The sequence below is a fragment of the Choristoneura fumiferana genome, chromosome 23 (assembly GCF_025370935.1).
Source record: "Choristoneura fumiferana chromosome 23, NRCan_CFum_1, whole genome shotgun sequence".
In the NCBI taxonomy this organism is placed as follows: domain Eukaryota; kingdom Metazoa; phylum Arthropoda; class Insecta; order Lepidoptera; family Tortricidae; genus Choristoneura; species Choristoneura fumiferana.
The window spans coordinates 15255225-15282766 of NC_133494.1; the positions used below are offsets into that span (position 1 = coordinate 15255225).

The following is a 27542-nucleotide window of genomic DNA, read 5'->3' on the forward strand; positions in this document are numbered from 1 at the left end:
AAATTATCGATTAGGCCATTTTTTGTCTTTGATTTGTCAAGGTGGCCAACATAACCGCGTCTAATCAGTCTATCAGCAGCTCAACAACTAGCAGACTGCTAGCAAGTGTTTATGAATCATACTTCTTGACAACCGTCTATTAAGCTTAATCAGTCTGCTTAGTAACAGACCGATCAAACTCAATTAAGGTTTTTTTATGAATAAGGCTGTAACACTATAAATATGTCACTACATTTAAAAAAGTAACTGGCCATCGAGATACTTGTGTAGATACAGATACAATAAGCTTATAACCCGTTATACATTCCATACAATAAAGATACAACATCGAGGCCGAAGCTGTGCTATTTCTATTACATAATATGCCTTATTTTAGGCCTGTGCACATTTAGGTCTAATAATGATCGATATTTTTTTTTTTAATAAGTAAGTAGTTAGTTTTGTACAAAAGCAAACGAGCGAATTTGAAAAATACCTTACATTTACCATGGAAATAAGTAAATGTTTTGACTCATGTTGAATGGTGTTTTTTTTAATTGTGCAAAACATTTATTAACAACTTTGTAATTTCATAAAATAAAACGGTACCTAACTACTTTTTGTAATTTAACATTTAAAGTCCTTTTGCGTCAGAAATAAATATAGGTATTGCTATATTCTTTATCAATTCCTAATAATAAAAAAAACAATTGATTTGTTATGTTGCCAGTTTGTAGACTAATCCGGAACGCATTCATGCCGTATCGATGCGGCGATGATGTATTTTTGGCGCCATTTTCCGCGGGCGTAAACTTTTGTAAATATAGAAACATGTCCGCCGATGTGACGTAAAGGCCAGGTACTGAAATAATCGTAGATTTCACCCGAAATCGCTATGGCGAATTAAGTTTCTTAAATCAAATTGATTATTGGGATCATTCGCGATTTTAATCTAATTTACTACCGTCCGTAATTGTTGAGAGAATTAATTTGCCATATATTTTGTAATTAGAGCACATAAACTTTGTTTTGAATAGTAAAGTATTGCTATAAAATTTGATGTTATTAAAGCAATTTACATTCGTAATAAATTGTCTTGCTCGCTAATCCTGCCGTGAAGCAGCAGTGCTTGCACTGTTGTGTTTCGGCGTGGAGAGTAAGACAGCCGGTGAAATTACTGGCACTTGAGGTATCCCATCTTAGGCCTCTAGGTTGGCAACGCATCTGCAGTACCCCTGGTGTTGCAGATATTTATGGGTGGTGGTGATCTCTTCAGGAGACCCACTTGCTCGTTTGCCATCCAGTCGAATAAAAAAAAAGTAAAGGAACATCCTAGTAAAATATTATTAGCCGCTCGTTGTGTTACCAAACGCCAGTTAAAAAAGAACAGTAATTGTTTGTCAATAAACTTTGCCGGTTCGACGGTCATATAACTCCTTCGGATCTACACTAACGTCGTGAAACGAAATTGGCTATCGACATTCCAAACAACTAATAATCTAATTCGCGCGTTTTTTAGGCTTTTCACGGTTCGCAGTACATAAATAAAACTTAAATGATCCAAGAATTAGGTGTATCAGTCAACAGCTAAGTGCTCTCGTATATAATATGCGAGTATGGGCGTGCTTATAGCTCCAAGGGCCCGAAGAGCAGTGCAGCTTGGCAGTCGTCCTTCTCATCGCCGAGGAACTGCGCGAACAGCTCCTGGTACCGGGCTAGGGTTAGACCGCCCTTCTTGCGATCATCATCCTGAAAAAAATTTTTTTTTAAAATGTTATTACATATATATCAGCAAGGGTCGTGCGAGACTGGTCAGCCGAATCCAATCATATGTGTAAAGCTCCAATCCGCGCTGGGCCCTCGTGGAGACTACGGCCTAAGCCCTCTCATTCTGAAAGGAGGCCTGTGCCCATCAGTCGGACGTATATAGGCTGGGACAATGATGATGTCAGCCAAATGCATCCGGATCGCTTTGCTTTTAGGTTCCATGCGACGGATCCGATCAGCGCAGGGCTACTACGAAACTCAAAACTCGAAGTTCGTGTCATGCGGTCCCTCTGACACTTATACTATTTAATACGAGAGAGAGAGGGACGGTACGATACGAACTTCGAGTTTTGTAGTAGCCCTACAGATTAGGTTAGGTAAGAAGTCAATATGGCGGGACGATTTGGAACATTTCGAACCAAATCGCAAAAGCAAAGTTTAGGGGCAAAAGAATGGGCGGTAAGAAAATGGGATGGGATGGGCTTTTGCCAACCAATGGGATATCTAATAAGTTAAATAAACAATTTAAGTTAACAGTATGGTGAATAACATTTGTATCATACTCGTACGAGTTGTATGGTCCGGCGACGCGTTGAGCATTTTAAACGTTTTATTTAGCTTGCCGTGTTTGTTGTTGAAAATACAAACTGGGAATCGAACCCAGGACCTGGGTTCGATTCCCAGTGATGGTCTTATTTTTCTGTTTTTTCTGTGCATCTATATTTCAGTTTGTATTTTCAATTTAGGTTTTACGGGATGACCGTAAAAGTAAAAATTTGGAATTGAAATAAAAAATACAAAAAGATTCCAAAAAACCAATCTTAACGTGTTTGTTGTTATTGTTTGGTCCAATTTAGTAATTGTCTCAGTTAATTACGTTAATTGCGTGTGCTGTCAGGTAACTAGAACTTGTATTGTGTGGTATTTAGGTGCCAAATGAAACGCGGCGAGAATAGTATCCGCGGTAGTGCATGCCTTGCTTAAAACGTTAGGCTAAAAATATATAGTTAAATAGTCCGTCAGTTACATTCAAAAAATATCGGACGTATTTGTTTTTGGTCAATTAAACAATAAATTATAGACATATAATCTTGATCACATAGCCGGTTAAAGTACCGCGTGACGTCACATCTACATACACTTTTTACTGAGGATTTTCGTGATGTCAGATAGACACCCACTCCCGAGCTTTGACGCGCTACATCTTTTTTCGTTTGATTGACAAATCGATCTACCCAATTGTTAGTCGTTTTTCGGAATGTATGCACTCTTTTTGACCCCCAACTCAAAAAGAGGGGTGTTAGAAGTTTGACCGCTGTGTGTCTGTATGTCTGTGTGTCGGTCTGTCTGTGGCACCGTAGCTCTTAAACGGGTGGACCGATTTGAATGCGGTTTTTTTTAATTGAAAGCAGGTTTACTAGCAATGGTTCTTAGACATGTTTTATTAAAATCGGTTCAGCCGTTTTTGAGATATTGAACTTTGAAGTGACAAAGGGTTTTCCAACTTTTTGTTGATTAGGTTAGGCTTTTTTCGTAAGTTGAAAAATGTTACTTACGTTTTGGAATAGGTGACTACTTTTTACATCATTTTCCAGAGGCGGATATGCCTATGCCTAAAAATAGGAACTTTTACTTTAAAATAGACTTAACACATCGACGGGTAATTTACCACGGGACATATATTTACAAACATTAAAACAATTATGACACCAATTGAATAAAAGTCAAAGAATTCTTATATCATCGAGCTTGCCGGAGTAAAATAAAATATAAATGCAACAAAACATTAACGAGCTGGCCGTCCGCCAAGCGTTGTCTGCGATAGAATCGCCAGTTTTCCTTAATTATAAGAGCAATCAATCTCGCTAACTACCTGAGAAGCTCTACCTAGTAAATGCCAGATGGAAAATGTGTGGGAAAGTAAGGCTGTGAAGAATGGGCTACTAATAATGTAGTAATTTGTTTTCGCTAAAATTCGTTGGAAAAACAAGTTTTTTTGCTGAGTGTATTTGCATTCTTATCTAACCGACATTATGTTTACCAAATTTCAAATCAAATCGTCCACTGGAAGTGGATTAAAATTACCTTGCAGGATTTACGAGTTTTTTTTTTTTATGGTATAGGGGGCAAACGAGCAGGCGGATCGCCTGATGGTAAGCGATTACCGTCGCCCATGGACACCTGCAACGCCAGAAGAGTCACAAGTGCGTTGCCGGCCTTTAAGGTAGGAGTACGCTCTTTTCTTGAAACCTTGAAGGTCATATCGGTCCGGGAATACCGCAGGCGATAGTTCATTCCAGAGTTTTGCTGTGCGAGGCAGCAAATTTCTGGAAAAACGCACAGTAGAGGACCGCCAACCATCTAAATGGTGAGGATGGAAGTGTTGTCGCGTAGGTTGGTGGCGAAAGGATGCGGCAGGGATCAACCCGAATAACTCCTCGGAGCACTCCCCGTTGTACATGCGATAGAGGATGCGCAGTGAAGCTACATCTCTACGCAACGTCAAAGAGTCAAGTCGATCAAAACTCGCTGGCAGCCGACTATTCGAGTCGCTCTCCGTTGTATGCGGTCCAGAGGGAGAAGCTGGTACTGGGGAGCCCCTGCCCACATATGAGAGCAGTATTCCATATGTGGGCGAACCTGCGCCTTATAAAGCTGGAGGCGGTGGGCCGAAGTGAAATACTGTCTCGATCTGTTGAGCACGCCGAGCTTCTTTGAGGATAATTTAACCTAACAATTATTATTATTAATACAATTATTATTACTAATTTGAGTTTAATTTAATATAACAATTATTAAATTTAATCGCTATAACATTTTGACTTTTATGTATATAGCTAACGAGTTTACAATAACAAATAACTTTATGTATTCTGATACGTCAAATATTTATTTTCAGCTTCGGCATTTTAAATTTTTAGATTCCGACAGTACCTACGAATATGTATGTACCTATCTAAATACTTTAAATTTTAAATGATAGATACGCAGCAGTTATGAACCCCTAATTTTTAACCCCCGACACAAAAAAGGGGTGTTAAAAGTTTGACCGCTATGTGTGTCTGTATGTCTGTGTGTGTGTGTCTGTGTCTGTCTGTCTGTCTGTGGCACCGTAGCTCTTAAACGGGTGGACCGATTTGAATGCTGTTTATTTTAATTGAAAGCAGGTTTTCTAGCGATGGTTCTTAGACATGTTTTATCAAAATCGGTTCAGCCGTTTTTGAGATATTGAACTTTGAAGTGACAAAGTCGGGGGTTTTCTTGGGGTTTTCCAATTTTTTGTTGGGTTATTGTTACTTGTGTCAGAGAACCAACTGCGCTAAATACCTTTTTTAAACTTTATTTGATAAGTACCCGTCTGCATGTTATAAATAATTTATCACGACATTCATCATAATTGTAATAACGGCCCGTGTTCTGACACGAGACACGACTGTACCTACCTTATTATTGACTGTTCATTATCTACACACTTAATCAACCCATATGTTAAATAATTTACGCTATGAATGGATATGTACATACATGGTGACCCGTGGCCCGTGGCCCAAAATTAGGACAAATCGTCATTAGTCATTAAACGTCAATTTATTCATGTCACATGGCGTGGTCTATATACTCTAATAATTACTCGGATAAGTAAATAATTGCTTGTAATCATCGTACAGTAGGAATTCCTAATATGTGTAATAACTGTAATAATCAACTAACCCATTATTTCTTCAGTTCACACACGGAAATTCAGACACCTGTCTTGTTTTATCGCATAGGTACATATTATCGAATTATTGGATTCCTACCTAATCCAGCGTAGAACGCTCTCAATAAGTTTCAAAATTATTTTTACTGTCATGTAATGCAATGTAAATAGGACTTTTCTTGTGAAAAAGTTCCACAGTTCACGTTACAGGTCACGATTCGATTATTCGATGATACCCGTCAGCTGTAAAGACGAGAGCTGTAAAGCTGCAAATAATACGTTTAAAGTTATAAAAAAGTTTTTGGTAAAAAAATCATTTTTGATACAAGCTTTTTTTGTTGACTGTACTTTTTGTCGACTTAACTTTCACTGTCACCCAAACTACATTTGCATACCAAATTTCAAGTCGATCGGACAAGTTGAAGAGTTCCGCTCTGCGGAGATGATCCTGGCCGGACTACCAGGATGTTTTTATCAGATTATTGTATTGTCACGCAATTTACATAAGTATGCCAAATTTCAAGGAAATCCGACTACTGGAAGTTGGTCAAATTTAACTTGCAAGATTTGATTACAGACAGACAGACAACGGGACAGGTGAAACTAAATAAAAGCTTCTAAAAATATGTATGCACGATCTTAATGTTAAGTAATAAAGTTGTGTACACATATTTTTGTAACTGGTGTATTCTGGTAGTTCTACATGTATTCACCAATTTTAAATATCTGGATTCTAAACTTGAGATACGGGAACTCGGTTTTTCAGATCATAAAGGTGTTTTGATTGAGATACCCGGTATTGCATCAAATTTACAAACTTGGAGAATCTGTAAAAGAGTATATAATAAGCGGAATATACATTTATTTAAGACTGAACTGGAAACCGTAGACTGGAGTAGTATAATCACATTAAATAATAGCGTAAATGATAGTTATAATATATTTAACAACACTCTGGGGAAAGCTTTGGATAAATGCATACCAAAGAAAACCCTTACAATAAAACCTGAAAAATCTAAACTAACATCAGGATTAAGAATATCGTGCCGTAATAAAAGGCACTTAAAGCTATTAGTATCACAGTCGCGAAATTTACGATTTTATTCGTTTTCAAATTCTATTATATACATAGGCAGTTTCTTTTCGCGGTTTATGTATTTATCATTTTCTTTGTTCTAGCTTGAGGTCCCGGTTTTGATCCCCGTTCGGGGCAGATGTTTATATGAAAAATACGAATGTTTGTTTACGAGTCTTGGGTGTTTAATATGGTTTTAAGTATGTATCTATCCATACATACCTATGTATTTTATGTAGGTATGTAACTATCGGAAAAAAAACCTTAAAGTGTTTTTCAATAAAAAGACGCGTCAAGATCGCTAACCTTCTTTCTAATGCTAAAAAAAATGAAGTATATGTAGGTAAAGTTTTATAGACCGCGGGACGCTAAAAAAAAACCAACGTTCCAGTAACCTCACTATAACTGACATGCAATTAATCCCGTCGAAGTCAATGCGTAGTTTGTGAGTCCGTCATTGACATCAATCTACATTGAGACTTGCCAAACGCCCGCAGTATTCCTAGTAGTGAGGAATGTCGATGTTCTTAACCATGAGATCGGCATAATTTAGAATAAGTCCCGTCCCAGGTTTTAGTAAAATTAGTACAGAAAAAAAAACTAATTTAGAAGAAATCGGAAATAACAAATGTAGGTACGGAATCCTCGGTGTGCAAGTCTGACTCACGCTTGACTGTAAAAAATGGCAAAAACGGAACCCTTATAGTTTCGCCATGACTGTCTGTCTGTCCGTCCGCGGCTTTGCTCAAGGACTATCAATGCTAAAAAGCTGTAATTTTGCACGAATATACATATATATAAACTATGCCGACAAAATGCTACAATAGAAAATGAAAAAAAAATTTTTTTGGAGTACCTCCAATATGTTTGTGCAGGTTTCCTCACGATGTTTTCCTTCACCGCAAAACTCGTGGTAAATTTTAAATGCAATTCCGCACATGAATTTCGAAAAACTCAGAGGTGCGAGCCGGGGTTTGAACCCACGACCCTCTGTTTGAAGAACTGCGAAGCAATTCAATGGTGTGTGTGAAGTTCCCAATCCGCACTGGGCCCGCGTGGGAACTATGGCCCAAGCCCTCTTGTTCTGAGAGGAGGCCTGTGCCCAGCAGTGGGACGTATATAGGCTGGGATGATGATGATGATGACCTCCAATAGACGTAAAGTGGGGGTGTTTTTTTTTCTCATCCAACCTTGTAGTGTGGGGTATCGTTAGATAGGTCTTTTAAAACTATTAGGGTTGCTAAAACGATTTTTCGATTCAGTGATTTATTTGCAAAATATTCAACTTTGAAGTGCAAATTTCATTAAAATTGAGCGTGCCCCTCTAAAATCTAAACCGGTGAATGGAAAAATATGTCGATCCGTCGCTCCGTTTCGACGTGAAAGACGGACAAACATACAAAAACACACTTTCGCATTTATAATATAAGTAGGTATGGATTCTATGTAGAACAGAACAGAATCGGCGGTCTGGTGGGTGTGTAGGTAAACAGCTAAACTAACCGCCTAATTCATCGGCTTCATTTCAAAATACCTTTTCACCTCAGCAGCTCAAACAGGCAGGTTTTGCTATTAAAAATCAGTGAGCAAAATCGCATTTTGCTCACTCCGTGAGACAAAGTAACTTTTTAATTATTTTTTTTTAATTTTAGACAGTGCTGGGTCTATGAACTTCACTTTGATCTGGCACTTTCACTTCAACACGAAAAAAGCCAGAGATAGGATCAAATGTGTTGATTAAAATCTTAAATTAAATTTATAGTAAGTATTAAAAATATATCTATAATAAATTACATGAAAACGAAATATTTCCAAAATGTCAAAATTTTCCCGCTCTTTTAATAAAGTATGCAACCTCATTGCACGAAAGCCGCTGCTGTTGTTTTTTTTTTAGTAGCGTTCCGTATACTGCCTACCTCTTAAAGTTGGAATAAATATTTGTCAAATTGAATAAATTTGCAACTAAATCTATTTATGTTTATTTAATATAAATGCTAATAAAATAATAGTTAAAGGTTTAATAACATTTATAATAAACTATACGTTTATTGTTCAACCTTTTTAATGACCCAAAGATATGACATATTTTACAAGTAAGTAGTTTTATGTTCAATGCATGTTATGAGTATGAGATTTCTATCGTACCTACGGGACACTTGTTCGTTCCGAATTCAAAACCTCTAAACTTGCCGGAGACTTTTGATCATTGTCTAGCATTTTAAACTTTTTGGTGACTTTTTAAAGATGCAATGGCGACAGTACGTATTATTTTTGAGTAAAAGTTTTAAATGTGATTATTATATTTGTTTCTTAATGTTCGGATTATTTTTATATTTTTTATATTGTTTGTTTTGTAAATGGGTAAGTATATGTGATTTTATTCTAACCTATGTTCTCGCTGCTGAGGTGAAAAGTTGTATGTGTCACACGAGACCAAAGTTTTTTTGCATCTCGTGTGTTTGAATCCCTCCCTGCTCTCAGGATTCTAGCCTAGAATCACTCGCTACGCTCGTGATTCAATTGTAGAATCCTTCGCTTGCTCGGGATTCAAATTCAACACTCGCACCAAAAAACAACTTTGCTCTCTTGTTGCACAAATAACTATATATGCATGCCGAAATATTAATGAATTGGAAAAGCGATACACCCATGACTCGATTACGTATGCATCAGTCCATCTGAGCATTCGAGGTCACGAAATACATAACCCGCCACCGGGCATGGCAATCAACAAAATCGTTTCATTTGCGGGTCGCACGTGAAACGTAAATAAGTAATTTCGAGTACTCGTTTACCTGTTTGTATATTTACCTTTGCGAGCAGAAAGTCATTATAAATTTAATTCATGTCCCGCTCACGATCGATGCGAAGGTTTACAGTTTAAAATGAGGGTAGGACGTTGTTATTAACTAAACTTGTGTGAGCGAGCCCGCTTTCTCAAGGATAGGTAGAACCTGATGGATAAGCAATCATATCAATTACTTAAAACATGATAGGTATACTAATACAACAAAAATATTGCTGTAGGTACTACGTAAGTAGGAAGGTAGTTCCTTTTTTTAGGGTTCCGTAGCCAAAATGGCAAAAACGGAACCCTTATAGTTTCGCCATGTCTGTCTGTCCGTCTGTCTGTCTGTCTGCCTGTCTGTCTGTCCGTCCGCGGCTTTGCTCAGGGACTATCATTTCTAGAAAGCTGTAATTTCCGACAAAATGGTACAATAAAAAATTCAAAAAATATTATTTTTAGGGTACCTCCCATAGACGTAAAGTTGCGATGTTTTTTTTTTCTCATCCAACCTTGTACTCGTAGTGTGGGGTATCGTTGGATAGGTCTTAAACATTAGGGGGTTGCTAAAACGATTTTTCGATTCAGTGATTTGTTTGCAAAATATTCAACTTTAAAGTGCACATTTTCATTAAAATCGAGCGTCCTCCCCCCCTCCTCTAAAATCTAAACCGGTAGGTGCAAACATTTAAAAAAATTCAGGATGGTAGTAAGTATATCAAACTTACAAGGAAAACTTTAATGGTTAAGTTTTCTTGAGAATTATTAGTAGTGTAAGAGTAAATAGCAGCATAAGGTATAAAATATACCTAAACTTGGAATATTCCTTACAAAATACGAAATCCTTACAAAAATAGTACTAAATTACTCGTAATGGCTACGGAACCCTATTTGGGGCGTGTCCGACACGCTCTTGGCCGGTTTTTGTTAATGCGTCCTATCACATACACGCATTGTTGTTTTAACGTATAACTTATATTTTATTTTCACGTCGTCTCATTCGATAAAACATATTTATTTAGTTACAATCAACTATAGTTTTTTTAAATATAAACTTGGATAAGTGCTGGGTCTCATAATCTTATATCGCCTTCATTTTTCTGCTACTCTCTGCTACATCACTAAGAATGGATGCAATTCGACTGGAAAGATAACCTTATAACAAACACAAACAAAAACCAAATAAAAGCTTGTAAAGTTAACTTGCCCAGGATAGGAAAGAGTGGCGGAGGAAAGGGGAGGACTTTGGCCAGCAGTGGGCCATATCACATTAAAAAAACTTACGTTTAATAACGAGTTGAAGGCATCGTCGATGACTTTGATCTCCTCAAGCACCATCCGCTGGACGCAGTCGTATCTGTACTCTTCAATACCAATGACGCCGTCAGCATTTATATCAATCATTCTAAAGTTTGACTCGATAAACGCCTTCATGGCCTGAGGGAACTCTTCATATTTCCTCCCGACACAGCTATTCTTTACTGCCTGCTTGAACTCCTCCACCGTGATTGTGCCATCCTGTAATTATAGTTAGTAAGCAGCGGTTCGCACTGGCGGATAACGTGTGCAGTAGCGGTTGCGTAGCGTGTTAAGTATTTGTTACAATGTGTGAGCTCTAACTACGGGTCAGATGTTACCATCGAGAACAATACCAAAATTAGTTCTAACTACTTACTGCTGGAAGTGTTTACGGTGCAACCATGCGACTACGATACATAACGGCTGCACTAGGAAAGTCAATTTCATAAACTCTAAGTACCTATTTCAGTAGAATCTTTCGTCTAGTTGACAGAATTTACTCAAATTTGGATCTCACAGTTAATTTAAGTAAGTAATAAAGTAAAATTTAGATCGAAAATACAAACTGAGACATGTATGCACAGAAAAACCAGAAAAAGAGACCAGCTGCTGCAGCTGGACGTTGTCCAGCGGTGGTGTAGGGGCTATAGCACGCAGCACGGATTGCTGAGGACCTGTGTTCGATTCCCAGGGCTGGTCTCTTTTTTTGGTTTTTCTGTGCATCCATGTCTCAGTTTGTATTTTCGATATGGTTTCACGGGATACCCGTAAAAGTAACAAATTTGGAGTTGAAATAAAAAATACAAAAATACTCCAAAATAACCAATCATAAAATTTAGATACTCGTAACTTGAACAGTCAAGGTCATAATTAAATACGTAAAATTTATGCTTTCGGCTGAATATACCTACTTCCACCAAATTTGAAAGAATAGGTACGCCTAAACCTATTTTAAATATTTAAGTCTTTTCTAAAACTGTTTCCCAATTTATAAGATGAGCCAAAAATATCCGAGTGCAGCCGCATGCTTCAGAATAGTTGTGGAGTAACGTGCGTGTGTAGTTTCGTGAAGTTGGCGAATGAATGATCGCAGGAGTTTTACGATAACACTTTATATCGAATAAGCAATCAAATGTTACTAAGACTGAATGCCAGTAACACGTAGTAACCAAATTTCCCCAGTAATGCCAGACATACATTGGTTCTGAATTACCGGAAATGGGTGAATATTAAAACGCTTTGATCGATCGGTTAAACGATGGGGTATATTTATTATAAATAGCATAACGGAAGGACAAGTCGCAAGAATTTTGATTATGCTAGATTTAGCATCGATATTGTCTTTCATCATGTCAGCCGAAAGACGTCCACTGCTGGACATAGGAAGGCACTCAGACCGGTCTTGTGCTTTCCGCATCCACCGCGATCGCGATCTTAACCAAGTCGTTGCTCCATCTTGTTGGAGGCCTACCGACAGCTCGTCTCCCGTACGCCATTCGAGCATTCATATTGTCTTTAGTTTTCATAAAATTTAACATGAGCATCTCTTTTAATAATAGGTACTTGCCGTAACGATAATTCCGAAAAAAATACCTACGCTGCAAAAACGCTAAACATTTACCTACTCAAATATGTTACGTTTTTTTTGCTATCTTGCAGTGTTCGTGCGAGCTATAATCTTCTATTAAAGTGGTTGTGCAGATTCTTGCGTTATCGGTAGCATTTTTTTTTCTAGGTAGTTTGTAGAGCACCATAGGATAAACTGATGTCAACTCATATGATAGAAGACACTTATTTAAAAAAATCGACCGACAATACCTATCATCTTTGTCAAAACAGAAAGATTTGCACCATTTACAACTGTTACAAAAAAAGAAAGAAATTATCACAAAATTATCCCAATCATTGTAGCTAATTTTTCTTTGGACGAAGACGTTAATTCTTTTCAAAATAAAATAACTTCAGCATAACGTAACCACTAAGACAAACAGTGACACTAGTACAATTTGATCGCCAAAACGTCCGCGATAAAATCTGTCAATAACATTTAAAAGTTCAACCCGTTCGAAATTCATTCGCCATTCTTAAATCTAAAGAGGCGGAGCGTTGTCTGCGTGCAGCGTAATGTAGGAGGGGGATAACCGACATAATCTGGAACCTTATCGAAGTCAGCCAGCTGGGCGATCTCCTCCCAGAGGCTGAGCATGATGTGCTGGTACTTCTGGAGACGGGCGGCGCTGCAATCGCCCTTCCCTTCCAGCACGCAGGAGCGGAGCGCCAGGCAGTGGAAGTCGTGTGCGTCCAGGTAGCCATTGTTGTCGATGTCTGGAATAATTCGGAGTTCTATCAATTTAGAGCCATACTTCTTACTTCATCATCATCACATCACCCGTAGGACGTCCACTGTTGGACATAGGCCTCCCCTATAAACCTCCAGTTGCTTCGGTTGGAAGCGACGGCATCCACCGTGAACCTGCGGCTTTAACCAGCTCATCCGTCTATCCCGTTGGTGGACGTCCCACGCTACGCTTGCCGATTCGCGATCTCCATTCGAAAACCTTTCGGCCCCAACGGATCATCTGTTTTCCGAGCTATACTTAATGACCTGCCCAGTGTCTAACTTGCTAACTTGCAAATGAAGGGCCTCACACAAAACTACGAATTTGCAACGCATTGCAAAAACTTCCGATTTGATTTACATTGTGCATTCTTGCGATATTATACAACGTGTCTCAACTCTCTGGACAATGACCAAAATCCTGAATAGGGTTCCTTCTCAGGAATGTTCTAAAATTGTAAATTATTCGATTTTAATATATATCTACATTCTACATACATACAAGTGGTTTCGAAGTAAGTGTTATCCTAAGGCGAAAGATTTTAAAGACGAGTAGGTACACCGTGTACGTATCGGTACATACAAGACTCGAGAATAATCATTCGTATTTTTTATACATACGAGTAAATCTACCCCGACCGGGCATCCAACCTGGCACCTCAAGCTCTAACCACTCAGGTACTGCATTAGTTGAAATATGAACTGCAAGCAAGTCCACAAACGAAATATTTCATCAAGTCTTAAACTTATATATAGGACGAGCCGTCGTTAGTTATAAAGCTAATAACTATATCTTAGCTCAAATTACTTTCATACCCCATTTAGGGATGAACTACGGACCGTTTGACCCGCTGGAGAATTTCATTAGTAGTTATTAAAGTAATATTGCCAGATGGAATGACGATTGGCGACGCCGTTTCATGCTTTGATTAAACAAGATTTTGTTTAGTAGGCACTCTACTCTTTTGATCCTACATTTCACAATTTCTTGAGAGGTTAAGTGTTTAAGAAGTCGCACGTCCATGTACTCAAATAAAAAAAAATACCTAATCGCTGAAGAATTTTGATAAGGCCCCTGTACCACAAAAATTACAAGTGCTACTAAGTTTCTCTTAGTAAAATGTTACAATTTTGTCGAATCGTAGCACTTGTAACTTTTGTGGTACAGGGGGCAGGACTCTATATCATAAAAGTTACAAGTAGGTTACTATAGTTGATCAGTTTAGTTGGTCGAAGTGGAAAAAGCACTAGGTATGGCAGCGCGTTATTTTTTAATTGTACCGCCTGTACCAGCCTGAAAACTTGTATTGTTGCGCCTTATATTTATTTCATTTGACACAACAGCTCTATAATTCACAGATAGTATAGCGCAAAATGTATTTCCATCGAGAAAAGTCGGATCTCAATAAGAATATAACGGCACCCGAAGTGTCAATCAATTATTGTATTAAATGAGCAACATTTCCCTGTCCATTAATATGGAACTTTATTACTTAGTGTCAAATATTAAAAAGGCTGTGGGTAGGTAGGTACCTACTTACTGCAGCTACCTATTTGAGAGAGCACGATAAATACGATTTTTCCGATAAAATATGATGGAAAACGGTTATGAACTAACCACATCTGTATCATGTCGTTCTGTGATATTTTCTTCACTCACATTCCTTGGATTGATTCAGAGGCACTTAAATTTTCCTAGATTTGTCAACGACACGTCTCGTCAGGCCTTGTAACGATCGTGTTAATTGAAACTACGTTCTACAGTTGTTCAACATTATAGCCAATAAAACATGGTAAGTAAGATCTGTTTGCGTTTCAACTCGTGCCAGATGCTAAAGAGTTCAGCGAAGATTTGCGGCACCTTACCTAACAGACGTTACGATTACGATTTAGGCACTTAAATTACAGGGTTGGCTATAGAAATATTAACGGACTCTTTCCGTGATCTGAGGGGTTGGTTATCTACTTTTTGGCTTTGGAATAACTAACTAACTAACTAATTTGGCTCAGGGACCCAAAGAGGGTCTTGGCCTCCGAAACGAGAGCACGCCATCTGTCCCGATCGTGCGCAGCCTCTTGCCAGTCGTCGACTTGGAGACGTCGCAGATCCGCCTGGACACTGTCCTCCCAGCGGTACCTGGGTCGCCCAACCGGGCGGCGACCAGCCGGTCGTCCCACGTACGCTCTTTTGGCAGCCCGATCCTCTCCCATTCGTAGTAGGTGGCCGAACTTGGCTTGGCTTGGCTTTGGAATAAGCTGTTTTAAATTTTTCCTACTGGTACTGAGGGTCACCCACATAGCCAAGCGAATTAGCTCGTTGAACTGGCAATGGGCAGGCCATATAGCACGGAGAACAGATGCCCGTTGGGGCCGAAAAGTTATCGATTTGATTGCGAATTAGTTTAAAAAGTTATCGCAGCCGCAGATCGGCGTAAGACCTCCACCGACTAGATGGACGGATGACCTGGTCAAAGCCGTGGGTTCACGGTGGATGCAGGCCACTTCCATTGCAACCGAAGCAACTGGAGGTATATGGGGGAGGCCTATGTCCAACAGTGGATGTCCTACGGCTGGTATGATGATAATGATGACCACGTCACTATCCACTTCAATACTCGTAGTATCATATATAATAATATCGTACTTCAATATATAGATATTATTTAGGGCGAGGGCACCATTCATGGACAGGAAACAATAATGGAATATTTTTTCCGCTAACCCAGTACGGAACGCTAACTACTACTACTACAAACGGACGCTGCTTTTTCTAAAACTAATAACACTTATGTGCAGATAACTGATGATCATAACTGGTAAAGTTCATGAATGGTGAGCTATAAGGCATTGAATCCTTGCTGTCCATCACTGGATACTACTGTGCTTAATACGTTCATGATTGGTGCCGTCACCCAGTGGCGTAGCTACCAAGGGGCTAGGCGGGGCAGTGCCCCGGGGCCCTCAAGCTCAGGGGGCCCTCGAAATTCTGCTTTATAGCTGATGATAAAGTTGCTTAGCATTTTTAAAGTATTTGTATATATAATGATTTTACTTCAAAAAACCTTACCAGTTTTGATAGCAGTGGGCCCCATTTTTTTATTTGCCCCAGGGCCCTAGGTTACCTAGCTACGCCACTGCCGTCACCCTAATAATATTGTTAATCTGTTTAAAAATATATATACCTAATTGAGGTTTTTGCCGGATTCTTTTCAACAGAGGTTTTTCCGAACCGGTGGTAGATTTTTTTTTTGACATTCATAAGTGCTTGTTATAGCCTAGTTAAATTGAATGAAAAAAGAAAGAAAGAAAGACTTATTTTGGCTCCATAAGTACCACCACCTTACAATAATAAAATGTATATATTTTGACTTTGACTTTGAATAGTGTCCTCAGAAAGAACGAAGAAAGAAGAGGTAGTTTCTTGAAGCCATAAGGCTTAGCACGCACTACGATAATAACGCGAGCGGTTTTAGCGCACCGTCTATTTCTCAAGCAATCTGCAAAGGGACGGTGCGCAAAACCGCTCGTGTTTAATAAGTTTCGTGGTTAGGCCTAAAACCTCGGTTTTCCGACAGTGGGGCAGTGTGGCCAGTCGAAAGGCGAGGTTAAAACAACTCACTCTCAATTGACTGATGCACAGGCAGAGTTAATCGACACCACGCACCGCGTACCGAAATAAAAACAATAAAAAAAACCGTAGACAATTAACGTTTAGTACACTTGCGGTCGTAAATATCTGGCCACTCTCCCCGGGACATTGGACAATAAAGCAACACATTAAATTAACAAAAAAACTGTTCAATTTAGTTTTCGATAGCGCACGTCTGTCAGATTGGGAATAAAAGTCACGGTCTTATTTATAATTAACATCCGGGCATTGTCTTGCCAGAAATATCCCGAGGATTTAACCATGATGCGCCCTTGTGCCAACACACAATGTTAGACAAATGCCTTGGAATCTTTGACTATATCAAAGCTTGGAATAACCTAAAAAAATAGACGCGCATCTCGTGATCGCACTCATTAAGTATTTTAAGATTCAAGCATGTGAATGATCGTAGGGATTTGTACTACGAAATGGTAAAAATAGAACCCCTGTAGTTTCGATAATGATTATCTGAGGCCGTATTGTCAACGCACTGAAGTTCGTGATCGCATTCAACGACCTCTTTCTATCCTCGTCATGTACCGTGTGACAGAAAGAAATGTGTTAAAAAATAAGGTATCTATTGTCACACTTGGAATTCCCACGTTCACACTCGTATCCAGTGCGGATTGGGAACTTGATAAACACCTGAATCATAAGTACTATCCGTGGGTCTATATAGTCGAAAATTTTTAGTCATAATGTAATGTTTGACATAATTCTTTTTAGGGTTCCGGAGCCAAAATGGCAAAAAGGGAACCCTTATAGTTTCGCCATGTCTGTCTGTCTGTCCGTCCGTCCGCGGCCTTGCTCAGGGACTACAAATGCTAGAAAGCTGTAGGTAATTTTGCAAGGATCTATATGTAAACTATGCCGACAAAAAATATATAAAATATGTAATAAATACGAAATAATACTTATTTTTTTCGTAATCGCTACGGAACCCTATTTTGGGCGTGTCTGACACGCTCTTGGCCGGTTTCTCTAAAACTATTTCATTTTTCAGAATTGTTATAAAACAAACATAACCTAACCTATAGAGATCTACAGGATGCAGAGCATTTAAAAATTTATAGAATTGTACGGTTTGCGGGAAAAAAATTATAACTAACAAAATTTTGACGAACATGACATTATGACTTATAAAATTATGGCATTCAAAAGGATCCCACTATCCGTACTACACGCTACAATCAGACAAAAGCTACAGCAACAGAATTATTTTCGCAGACTCAATGACACTGACACCCAGTCTGATCGGCCGATCGACATAAATCTCTAAAGCAACGTTACCAACATCTGCCACACTCAATCTTCTGTGTCAATTATCATGAACTCAGTTGCGAAATGACCGAAGGTGTCCCAGGTTTGGCATGGGCCTGCTATTAATTTAATACTGCTATTGTTCCCCGCCAAGTGGCAGCGTTACCAATTTACCAGTTGCGACACTGATCGGGATGCACACTACCCGAGCCAAATTAAATTAATAGTAATAAGTGCGTAATTAATTAGTGGGCGGTGAGAGGGTTAACAATGTAGTCGGGGATTAGTTACATTTACATAAAACATAATCAATGAACAATATCACATACCAAAACAACATTAAACATACTTTGGCCTTTTGATCTATGGCTCTCAAGCTGAAGATCGTGGGTTCGGCCCTGGGCTCTGAGTTTTTTGGAATTTATGAGTGAAATTACATTTGAAATTTACCATGAGTTTTGCGGTTAAGGATAACATCTCGAGTATAACTGGTGTTGCCTTCTTTTACAGAATTTCGTTTCGCAGAAAATATTTCATATAATATTTAGTTCTTGTATTTTTACTTCGAATATCATTGTTTCAATTATTGTTTACTTGAATGAAACATATTTAATAGAAAAATAATTCAACGAATTTTATACTGAAATTGTTTTATTTAACAATTGTGTCAAATCATAGAATTATTTTTTAAAGAATATTTTTTTTCCGTGTTTTGTTTCACGATATTTTGTTTCAACGAAAATGTAAAAATAGACATTATGTTATCCATAATTTAATAAAAATTAACATATAGTAATTTTATGTAGGTTACATGTGGTTAGATTAGAGCTCTGACCCCACCAGAAGGCGAACCGCTACCAGAAGTAGGTTACTGTGGAACTGAAAACTTTACCAGAAAAGTAAATTAGGTAGAAAGTAGTAGGTAAGAGGTTAGAAACGTACCACTAGAAAGTAACATTTTTAAGTAATTTAATGTAAGGTTACATGTGGTTAAATTAGAATCTGACCCCACCAGAAGGCGAACCGCTACCATAGTAGGTTAGGTTAGAACTGTGACCCTATCAGAAAGGCGAACCGCTACCAGAAAAGTAGGTTAAGGTCGGTTAGAACATTACCCCTTAGGTAAGAACTTGCTACCAGAAAGTAGCTAGGTTAGTAGGTAGAACTGTGACCCCACAGAACCGAATCGCTACCAGAAAGTAGGTTAGGTTAGGTTTAGAACTGTGACCCCACCAGAAAGCGAACCGCTACCAGAAAAGTAGGTTAGGTTAGAACTGTGACCCCATCAGAAAGAGAAGCGCTACCAGAAAAGTAGGTTAGGTTAGAACTGTGACCCCACCAGAAAACGAATCGCTATCAGAAAAGTGGGTTTGGTTAGGTTAGATCTGTGACCTCACCATAAAGCGAATCGCTACCAGAAAAGTAGGTTAGGTTAGAACTGTGAACCCACCAGAAAGCGAATCGTTACAAGAAAAGAAATAAAGGTTAGGTAAGAACTGTGACCAACCCCAAAAAGTGAATCGCTACCGCTATAGGAGGGTATGCATTTTGTCGCAGGTATGAATTAAAACGTTTAGAAACTACCACCACATAAAATGAATCAATGAAATCAATGATACAAACTTTCAAAGAAAAGTATAATGTAAGTTTGCTTGAGAATTATTATAATATGAGTAAATAGCAGCCTAAGGTATAATACCTAAATTGGAAGATTCCGTATAAAATACGAAATCCTTAGAAAAATATTACTTAATGTTTTCTAACTACGGAACCCTGGGCACTCAAAACAAAAGCTATCTTTTTGCCAATTTTGTTTTGGGCAACATTGCCGGCTGAACTGGAAACGTGCAAATCTATAGGTAGACTAAACGTAGGTAATGTGTAATCACCTATCTGCCCACGTTAGCGCGGTGTGGTGAACACATAATGATACAAAAAATCCTGAAACATTTAACGAGTATACGATGTTATTGTTTTGGTTAAACGGGCAGTACTCGTAATTTGCAATGAACGACAACTCGCCACTTACATCCACCGGTTGCCCGCAACTATTATGATATCGTCAGTCTACCTAGTGGGAGGCCTGCCAACGTTTCTTGGGGAAAATGAACATGCGGGTCACCTGATGAGAAGCAATCACGCAAATCTAATAAATAATTGATATAATAAGTGATTATAACGCTCTACTGACCCTGGAAACGATATCAATGAGGTACCTATCGATACTTTTACTCGATCTCGATACCTAGAGTATCGGTCGGATACGATACGTCACGAGTAGTTTTGTCCGATACCAACTTGATAGGTACCTACTTTGTTTTTAAAGTATTGCTATAAAATGTACTTTTGGTATCGGAAGAAATTATGGAGTATTTAAGTACGTACTTGTATTTACTCGTATATTTTCATCCCTAGGGATGCATTTTGAAATATCAACTTGTGTTTGTTATCGATGTCTGGTTGCAAAATAGGTCCATAGATTTATAGGTTAGCGTATTTATGCCGTTAGCGATTTCATAGCAGTTATTAAAACCCCTCTACCACAGTTAACGTCTCAGTAAAGACATAAAAAAACTAATTTATAGCTTTTATTTTAGTCACCCGTGAATTCATAAAGTTTTAGTAAACTTTGTGATAATTTGCTTAAATCTGCGGAATATATAATTTTTATAAACCGCAATATGAAAAAAATCAACATCATATTCAGCCGTAGGACGTCTATTGTTCGACATAAGTAGGCCTCCTTTATAGACCTTCAGCAGGGCTACTACTAAACTCGAAACTCGAAGTTCGTGTCGTGCGGTCCCTCTGACACTTATACTATTTAATACGAGAGCGAGAGGAACCGCATGACACGAACTTCGAGTTTCGTAGTAGCCCTGCAGTTGGTTCGGTTGGAAGCGGCCTGCATCCACCGTGAACCCGCGGCTTTAATCAGGAAAAAAACCACAAATTTTAAAATAGTAAGGGGCTGTTTCACCATCCATTGATTAGCATTAACCGACGGTTAAATGTGATGCTGTCTCCGTCTATTCGAACAAAACAAATAGAGACGGCATCACACCTAACCGCCAGTTAACACTAATCAATGGATGGCGAAACAGCCCTAAGAGTTCGTAAACTTCTGAGCAAAAATTTGTACAAAAATATCAGAACACGCTTCTACGCCGTTAATAATAGAGTCGTGTTCACATATTATTGATCAAATGTTTGCTCACAAGTTAATGAACTCGACTGTACATGATTAAAATCTCATGGTTGTACTAAAATCTTACTGAATAATGTTTTTCCACAAACTTATGACAAACTTGGATTTTTTTTGTTTTGAACAACCATTCCAAAGATATCGCAGCATTGGTTGATTGAGAAAAATAAGCACTTTACATAGGTATGATACATTCCTATAACTACATATTATTTTATTTTATCACTTTATATCACGGTAACAGGAAAAATAAATTTAAATATATTACTCCGTCAGTTACGAACGAGTCAAAATGGTTTGAAATTCGTTGAAGTTAAAAATTTATTTGCTTTATTTTGTAACAAAGTAAATCATACCAGCAATGTAAACAAAAACGAAACGCCTTAGGCTGCTTAGAGCGCGTTAAAAGGACAACCCCCTCTCATAACCAAACAGCCAATCATTTATCCAGGAGAATACAATCACAGCGGTCCGGTCCGGTACCCGCTGGTGTTCTGTCCGCGACCTTACGACTGAGGGGTGACCATATCGCATTAAGTAATATCCAGAGAAATTCTTCTGTTGTAATGCTAACAAGACAAGTTTAGTGTTCCATTATTTTTTTCATATTTTCCGGTTTTAAACTACCTCTATTACTATCAAATATGCATTTTTATGCGGAAACACAACGCTCTACATAACATGATAAGTTTACTACAATCTAATTAAAAGTCTAATATATCGACATCATTTAGGTAGAGTCGAAAAATGCCATGAAAATTCCGCTCTCTGGTAATATCCATTGACGGTGATGTTTAACTTTTAATGCCTATCATTTATACATTTTAGGACTTCCACTGCTAAACAAAGACCTGAACGCCACAATGAACGACAAATCGCCACTTTGCATCCAACGGTTGACGGCAACTATCACGATATCGTCGCTCCACCAAGTGCGAGGCCTGCCAACGCTTCGTCTTCCGGTTCGTGGTCCCTCTTGGCCTTTCTCCCCCCAACGGTTAAATCTGTTTCGAGCGATGTAGCCTGCCCATTGACTTTTACAGAACTTATAACAGATTTACAGCTGTTGGTGTGACTTTAGTTCTCGACGAATTTCCGTATTCCGGATTCTATCGCGCAAAGAAACTCCAAGCATAGCTCTCTCCATTCTCCATAGCCCGTTGCGTGATTTTTAGCCTTTCCAAGAGGCCAACAGTTAAGGACCACGCTCAGAGCCATAGGTCATCACTGGTCGAAGACTCTAGTCTTTAGGCACTGCGTAATATTGGAACTTTGGAGAATCAAGGCAATTTAATTATAACTGCGCATATGGCTACGAGTACAAAGTCAGTTTATTTTCCCAGCTAAAAATGGATTACTGCAGAGATGGTGTTTCATTTCACTGGGGAGTATCATTATCTACTAAAACTGATGGGGTGGTAGTACAAATTCGACGCCAATATCTGTCTGTCTGTCTGTGGCATAAGCTCTCAAACGAATGAACCTATTTCTATGCAGTTTTTTAGGTGAAAGCGAGTTTCCTTGCGGCTTCTTAGCTACGTTTGGTATAAATCGGTTTAGCTATTTTTGAGATAAATAAGTTTGGAATGAGTTTTTCAACTGTTTTATAAATCAGTTAGAAAGGTTATATATGGGGCGGAAATGTGTAAAATCGAAGTTCATATTGTACCGTCCCTCTCACTCTCGCATTAATCAGTATAAGTGTCAGAAGGACGGAATGACACGAACTTCGATTTTGGAATTTTGTAGTAGCCCCGCTGTGCCCAGCAGTGGGCGAGTAAAGTGTACCCTGTGTACAGTATGCCGCGGATGACGTCTTTCATCAGTTGTCATAACGTTCAGAATGTTTATTAAATGTTACATTGTGATTAAATAAATTTCTGAGAACTTAACATAACAGTCGCGGCCGCTGAAATCTAGACATCTTGGCGCGTCTATTGCGTCTACGTGTCAGTTTGTCTGTCACGGACGTCACGTATTTGTAACGTATTCAAAATTAACTGCAAATTTACAAGTCGACAAACAATAGAAAAAACCGGTCAAGTGCGAGTTGCCGGTGCGTATAGTCGCATAATTTTTGCAAGTTATTATGTTATGTTTGTCAGAATTTTTGTTAGTCATAATTTTTTCTCGCCGAAAGTGTAAATTATTCTGAAAATTTTAAATGGTCATCCTATAGAAAACTGTAGGTTAAGTTATGTAGGTTTGTTTTAGAACAATTCTCAACAATTATTGGGTTCAGAGAAAAAAGAGTTATGACAAACTATAAATTATGACAAACATTACCTTAACCTTAAGCTTGTGGTAAATTTTTAATGCAATTTTGCACATTAATTCCAAAAAACTCAGAGATACGAGCTCGGATTTGGACCCACGATCCGCTGCTTAAGAGCTCATAAGGGCAAAAGTAACTGGGAGATCGAGCTTCAATTGAGCTAAAAATTCCCAGAGATAGAGAATATCCAGATAGGAATATCCAAATAAGAATCCGAATCGAAAAAAACCGAAGGACGAAGAAAATATATTTATTCGTTACACAAAATACATAGAAGAAAACTAAAAAATTACGTATCACGGTCACGAAGTAGTCCCAAATCAGCATAATGCCGCCCGTGCGAACGGCGCTGGTCTTCCTTTGGGACCATCACGACTGCGTACATTTTGCAAGAAAAAAAAACAACAAAAAGCGAATCGGACACACTCAAAATATGCAAGTTGAAGTGGCAAAAGCGCCACATCGCTCGAAGACCAGATACCGTTGGGGAGAAGGTCCTCGAGTGGCGACCACGAACCGGAAGACGAAGCCTAAGGCCTCCCACTATGTGGACTGACGACATCGCGAGAGTTGCCGGCAATCGGTGCATGCAAGTGACGAATTGTCGTACAATTTGGCGTTTTAAGGGGAAGGTCTTTGTTCATCAGTGGAGTGGACGTCTTCCGGCTGATGATGAGATTGATTATTCGCCACCAAATACCCTTGAGGTGATGGTTGTGAAATAATCTAGTTGCGCTTGAAATAAGACAAATGAAAAACGAAAGAAAACACGAAAACTCGAGTACACGTGTTTTCCCAGAGTAAATCCAAGCTAGGTCGATTAAACGCTCCCGAGATTCTTGAAATAAATAAATATGCAAGAATTGATAGTTTAAACGTATAAGATATGTTACATATACATACCAAGATAGATAGATAAATCTATTTGTATAATGATTGAACTAGTCGTTCCACAAACGAACTCAAAGATTTTTTATGACAACCCTTTATTAGGTACCTATCTACTATGCCGCAATTTTCAAAGATACGTAAATAGCAGGCGATAGATTTAGGTTAGGTTAGTTTTATAACTATTTTACTTATAAAGTTAATGTACCTACTTACGTAATATCGGGTGCGTATCTAGTCGTATAATTTTTGAAAGTCATAATGTAATGTAATGTTTGTCATGATTTTTGTTAGTTATAATTTTTATGTGTCAGCTTAGATTAGCAGAAAATATACGTAAAAATGTGAAATTGATGCACTTGTTTTTGCTAAATGTTGCAGCACGTAGGTATCTACTTGTAAAGAATACGCTATCTATTGATAGATGCGTTAGATATTATTGGAGTGAGCTACTTTCGTAGCATTTCCCAACGCTTGACGACACATATACCTATCGTATTGTAAAACAAAAATACCGCGACAGTTCATGGGCACAACAACAATGTATGAAGCTGATTGAGCCGGTCCCAGACATGAGCTGAGACTTCAATCATCCATTCTGTCTCGCACGTGTGATATTATACAAATGTCTTGGAGCGTCTTTATTAGGTTGACGCGGACAGTTGATTTGTGGACCATGATTGGCAGTTGCGACTTCATAAGTATTGTTGGATTTCTCTGCCATGTCATGTGATTGGCCCTGGCAAATGAAATCAGATAAAAGAGCGATCAAATTTACTTATTAGTCGATTCGCTTTTCGGGATGACGTTTAATTACTGTTGAGTTAAATGTTAACAATTTGTCATTTAGAGGTAAACTTCAAAAGAATATATATTTTTAATCTGTAGATCCACAAGCTCCAAATAATACAAGTTTTTTGCCTGAAACTATATGAGACTGACACTCTAAAGTCAGGACCGAATTTAGAGGTGTAGAGGCCTTGGGGCAACAAAGGAGTGGAGCCCCCCCCCCCCCGAACTAACTATTTTCCAAATGAAATGAACAATTTAAGAACAGTATAATTATTTTTCGGCCCTGTATAAAGTCATAAGAAATTGGTATGTAGGTAACCGATGAATACATTTATTTCGTACTGTCCCTTAAATGTGACACAAAATTAACCCACACATTTGGTCAGTTATTGACTGACGCTAGACGGAATACGGAATTAATCAGTGTTTTAAAATTTTATTGTTTTATATTTAAAATATAAAACAATAAAATTTTGTTTGTTTGTTTTGGGTTTTTTTTTTCTATATGAATATAATAATCAGCAAATAGCTATACAGTTCTAAAAGTTGTTTTCTCAGTATTCTCCTCAGCTAATCAGCTATAAAAATATCATTTGATGCCCTAAACATCATCAATACGGAAGTATGGTTATAATTCGAGGGTCTTTTACATTGTAAAAGGCTGATAAAAATAAAAAAGTAACATTTAACTTCGTGTTTTTATCAATAGGTTATCAAAGCCATGCAGCCCACAACTTAAAGCATTTTCTTACGAACCTCGACGTCTTGAAAACTATTTTTAATGAAAATTAAAAAAATGACACTTGTCTTATTGTATTATATAGTATCTAACTTTTTCTTTAATATTTTCAATAGTTTGCATTCGTTGACATTAGGTTTTGTTGGCCACCTAGACTACGGCCTTCAGGCTTTTGGTCACGGTGAGTGGCTTTCAGTTTGCATGGCTAGTTTCAGTTTTTATACATAATATATTATTCAGCGCTTTAAGTGTGAGATACTCAGATGGATGTATCAGTAACTTCGCTTACTTTTGGCTTGGCTCGGCGAGCTTTTGCACCAGTGCGTTTTTCAGTGAAGTTTTCCAACACACGAGTAGGTAGGTAATACACGAGCGATAAAACCCCACGAAGTATGCGAACTTGCCCTTTACAAATTTAAACATAACCGATAAACCCTTGCAGACAGGCAGAACTACCGAAATCAAAACAAACGAGAAACTAAATCCACAAAATATTAAAGGTGCTTTTATTTAGGTAATATCTTTTGCCTAGAGTTTTCTTTTATTTGTAGGCATGCACTAACAGTTCGAACAAAAGAGAGGTTGAGTTATTTGCAAGTTTCTAAAGTTTCTTTTTCAACTGGTTGTTTGGACCCTGCATACTATTTTTGTAAACTCACTGTACTTATACAGATTTGTGCTGTTCAATAAATAATTGTTGAATATTGTACTTACCATATAGAAATCTCACAACAAACGTGACCCTGTTGTCCCATGAGTAAGCCATCTTGGCAGCACGGTGCGGGCGGGCGGCGCAGTGGACGCGTGGCTACTGCCGCCCGCCCATCGCGCTTCCCGACCCAAACCGATGATGCGTTCTACGTCACAAATCTCGAATATATATTTACGTACCGATGAGCTTTCTCGTTGGCAGTGCGCTTGACCTGGGGGCTGATTCTGAACATATGACGAAGATAATCCTATGAATAGAACCGTGGTAACACTGGTTTCATCTATGCTAAGCAAAGGGTCATGGGTTCGAATATGTGCACCTCTGAAACAAAGATATCGATACGGCCAAAGCTACAAAAAAAAAAGAAAAAAAATGCGAGTACATTCGAAATTTTACCATGATCTTATAGGTGAAAACCATCGTTTGATATCCTGTATGCCTACATTCGCAAAGCAATTTAATGGTGCGTGTAAAGTTACTATGTTTCTATTTAGCATACTCGTATGGCTGGCTTGGGAACTATAGCCCAACCCTCTGAGTATGAAAGAAGACCAATGTCCAAATTGTCCCACAGTGGGTTTAAGATAAACGCCCTTTTAGATACGACCGACAAGCGACAAAATGACAAAGTCGTGTTTGTAAAGCATACTCATAGGTACAACCTACTCAATTCTACGAGATAAGTCGTCAGTTGCTACAGAGTAACATTGCATTCAGAATTAGCGGTCTGGCTCGCCGCTTTGCCATGGCCGATTGCTGTCAATTCATAAAATATAATATAATAATAATAGTTTATATATAATTATGCGACACTGCTGGCTGGCCCTATACTACGAAGTGCACCTAACTTAGTATAGAACCGTCCCACATACGCTATTATTATTTAATACGAGAGTGAGAGGAACGGTTCGTTACGCACTTCGATTTTCCCCCTGCTTAGCGACGGGATTAATAGGTAAAAATCGTGACTTTAAAAGTAATCGAATTTTTAAATGAAGGCACCAGAGCATTTTAAAGTTATTTCATAACACTTGCTCGTAAACAGTGTCGTAACATGCAGGCTACTTGGTTGCAACCAC

General features: G+C 38.4%; 1 protein-coding gene across 2 annotated transcripts; it reads right to left on the reverse strand.

Annotated features, from left to right (window-relative positions):
• Positions 1-347: 347 nt before the first annotated feature.
• Positions 348-26588, reverse strand: Scp1 (Sarcoplasmic calcium-binding protein 1). Of its 2 annotated transcripts, none has more exons than XM_074105705.1 (4): positions 26466-26588; positions 12752-12930; positions 10591-10824; positions 348-1728 (listed from the first exon to the last, which is right to left on the reverse strand). In XM_074105705.1, exons 1-4 carry the CDS (start codon positions 26515-26517, stop codon positions 1606-1608), a joined length of 588 nt encoding a protein of 195 aa, XP_073961806.1. In that variant the 5' UTR covers positions 26518-26588; the 3' UTR covers positions 348-1605. The 2 variants fall into 2 exon arrangements, with proteins under 2 accessions (XP_073961806.1, XP_073961807.1); XM_074105706.1 differs by having other exon boundaries at positions 12764-12930; positions 26466-26587.
• Positions 26589-27542: the final 954 nt, after the last annotated feature.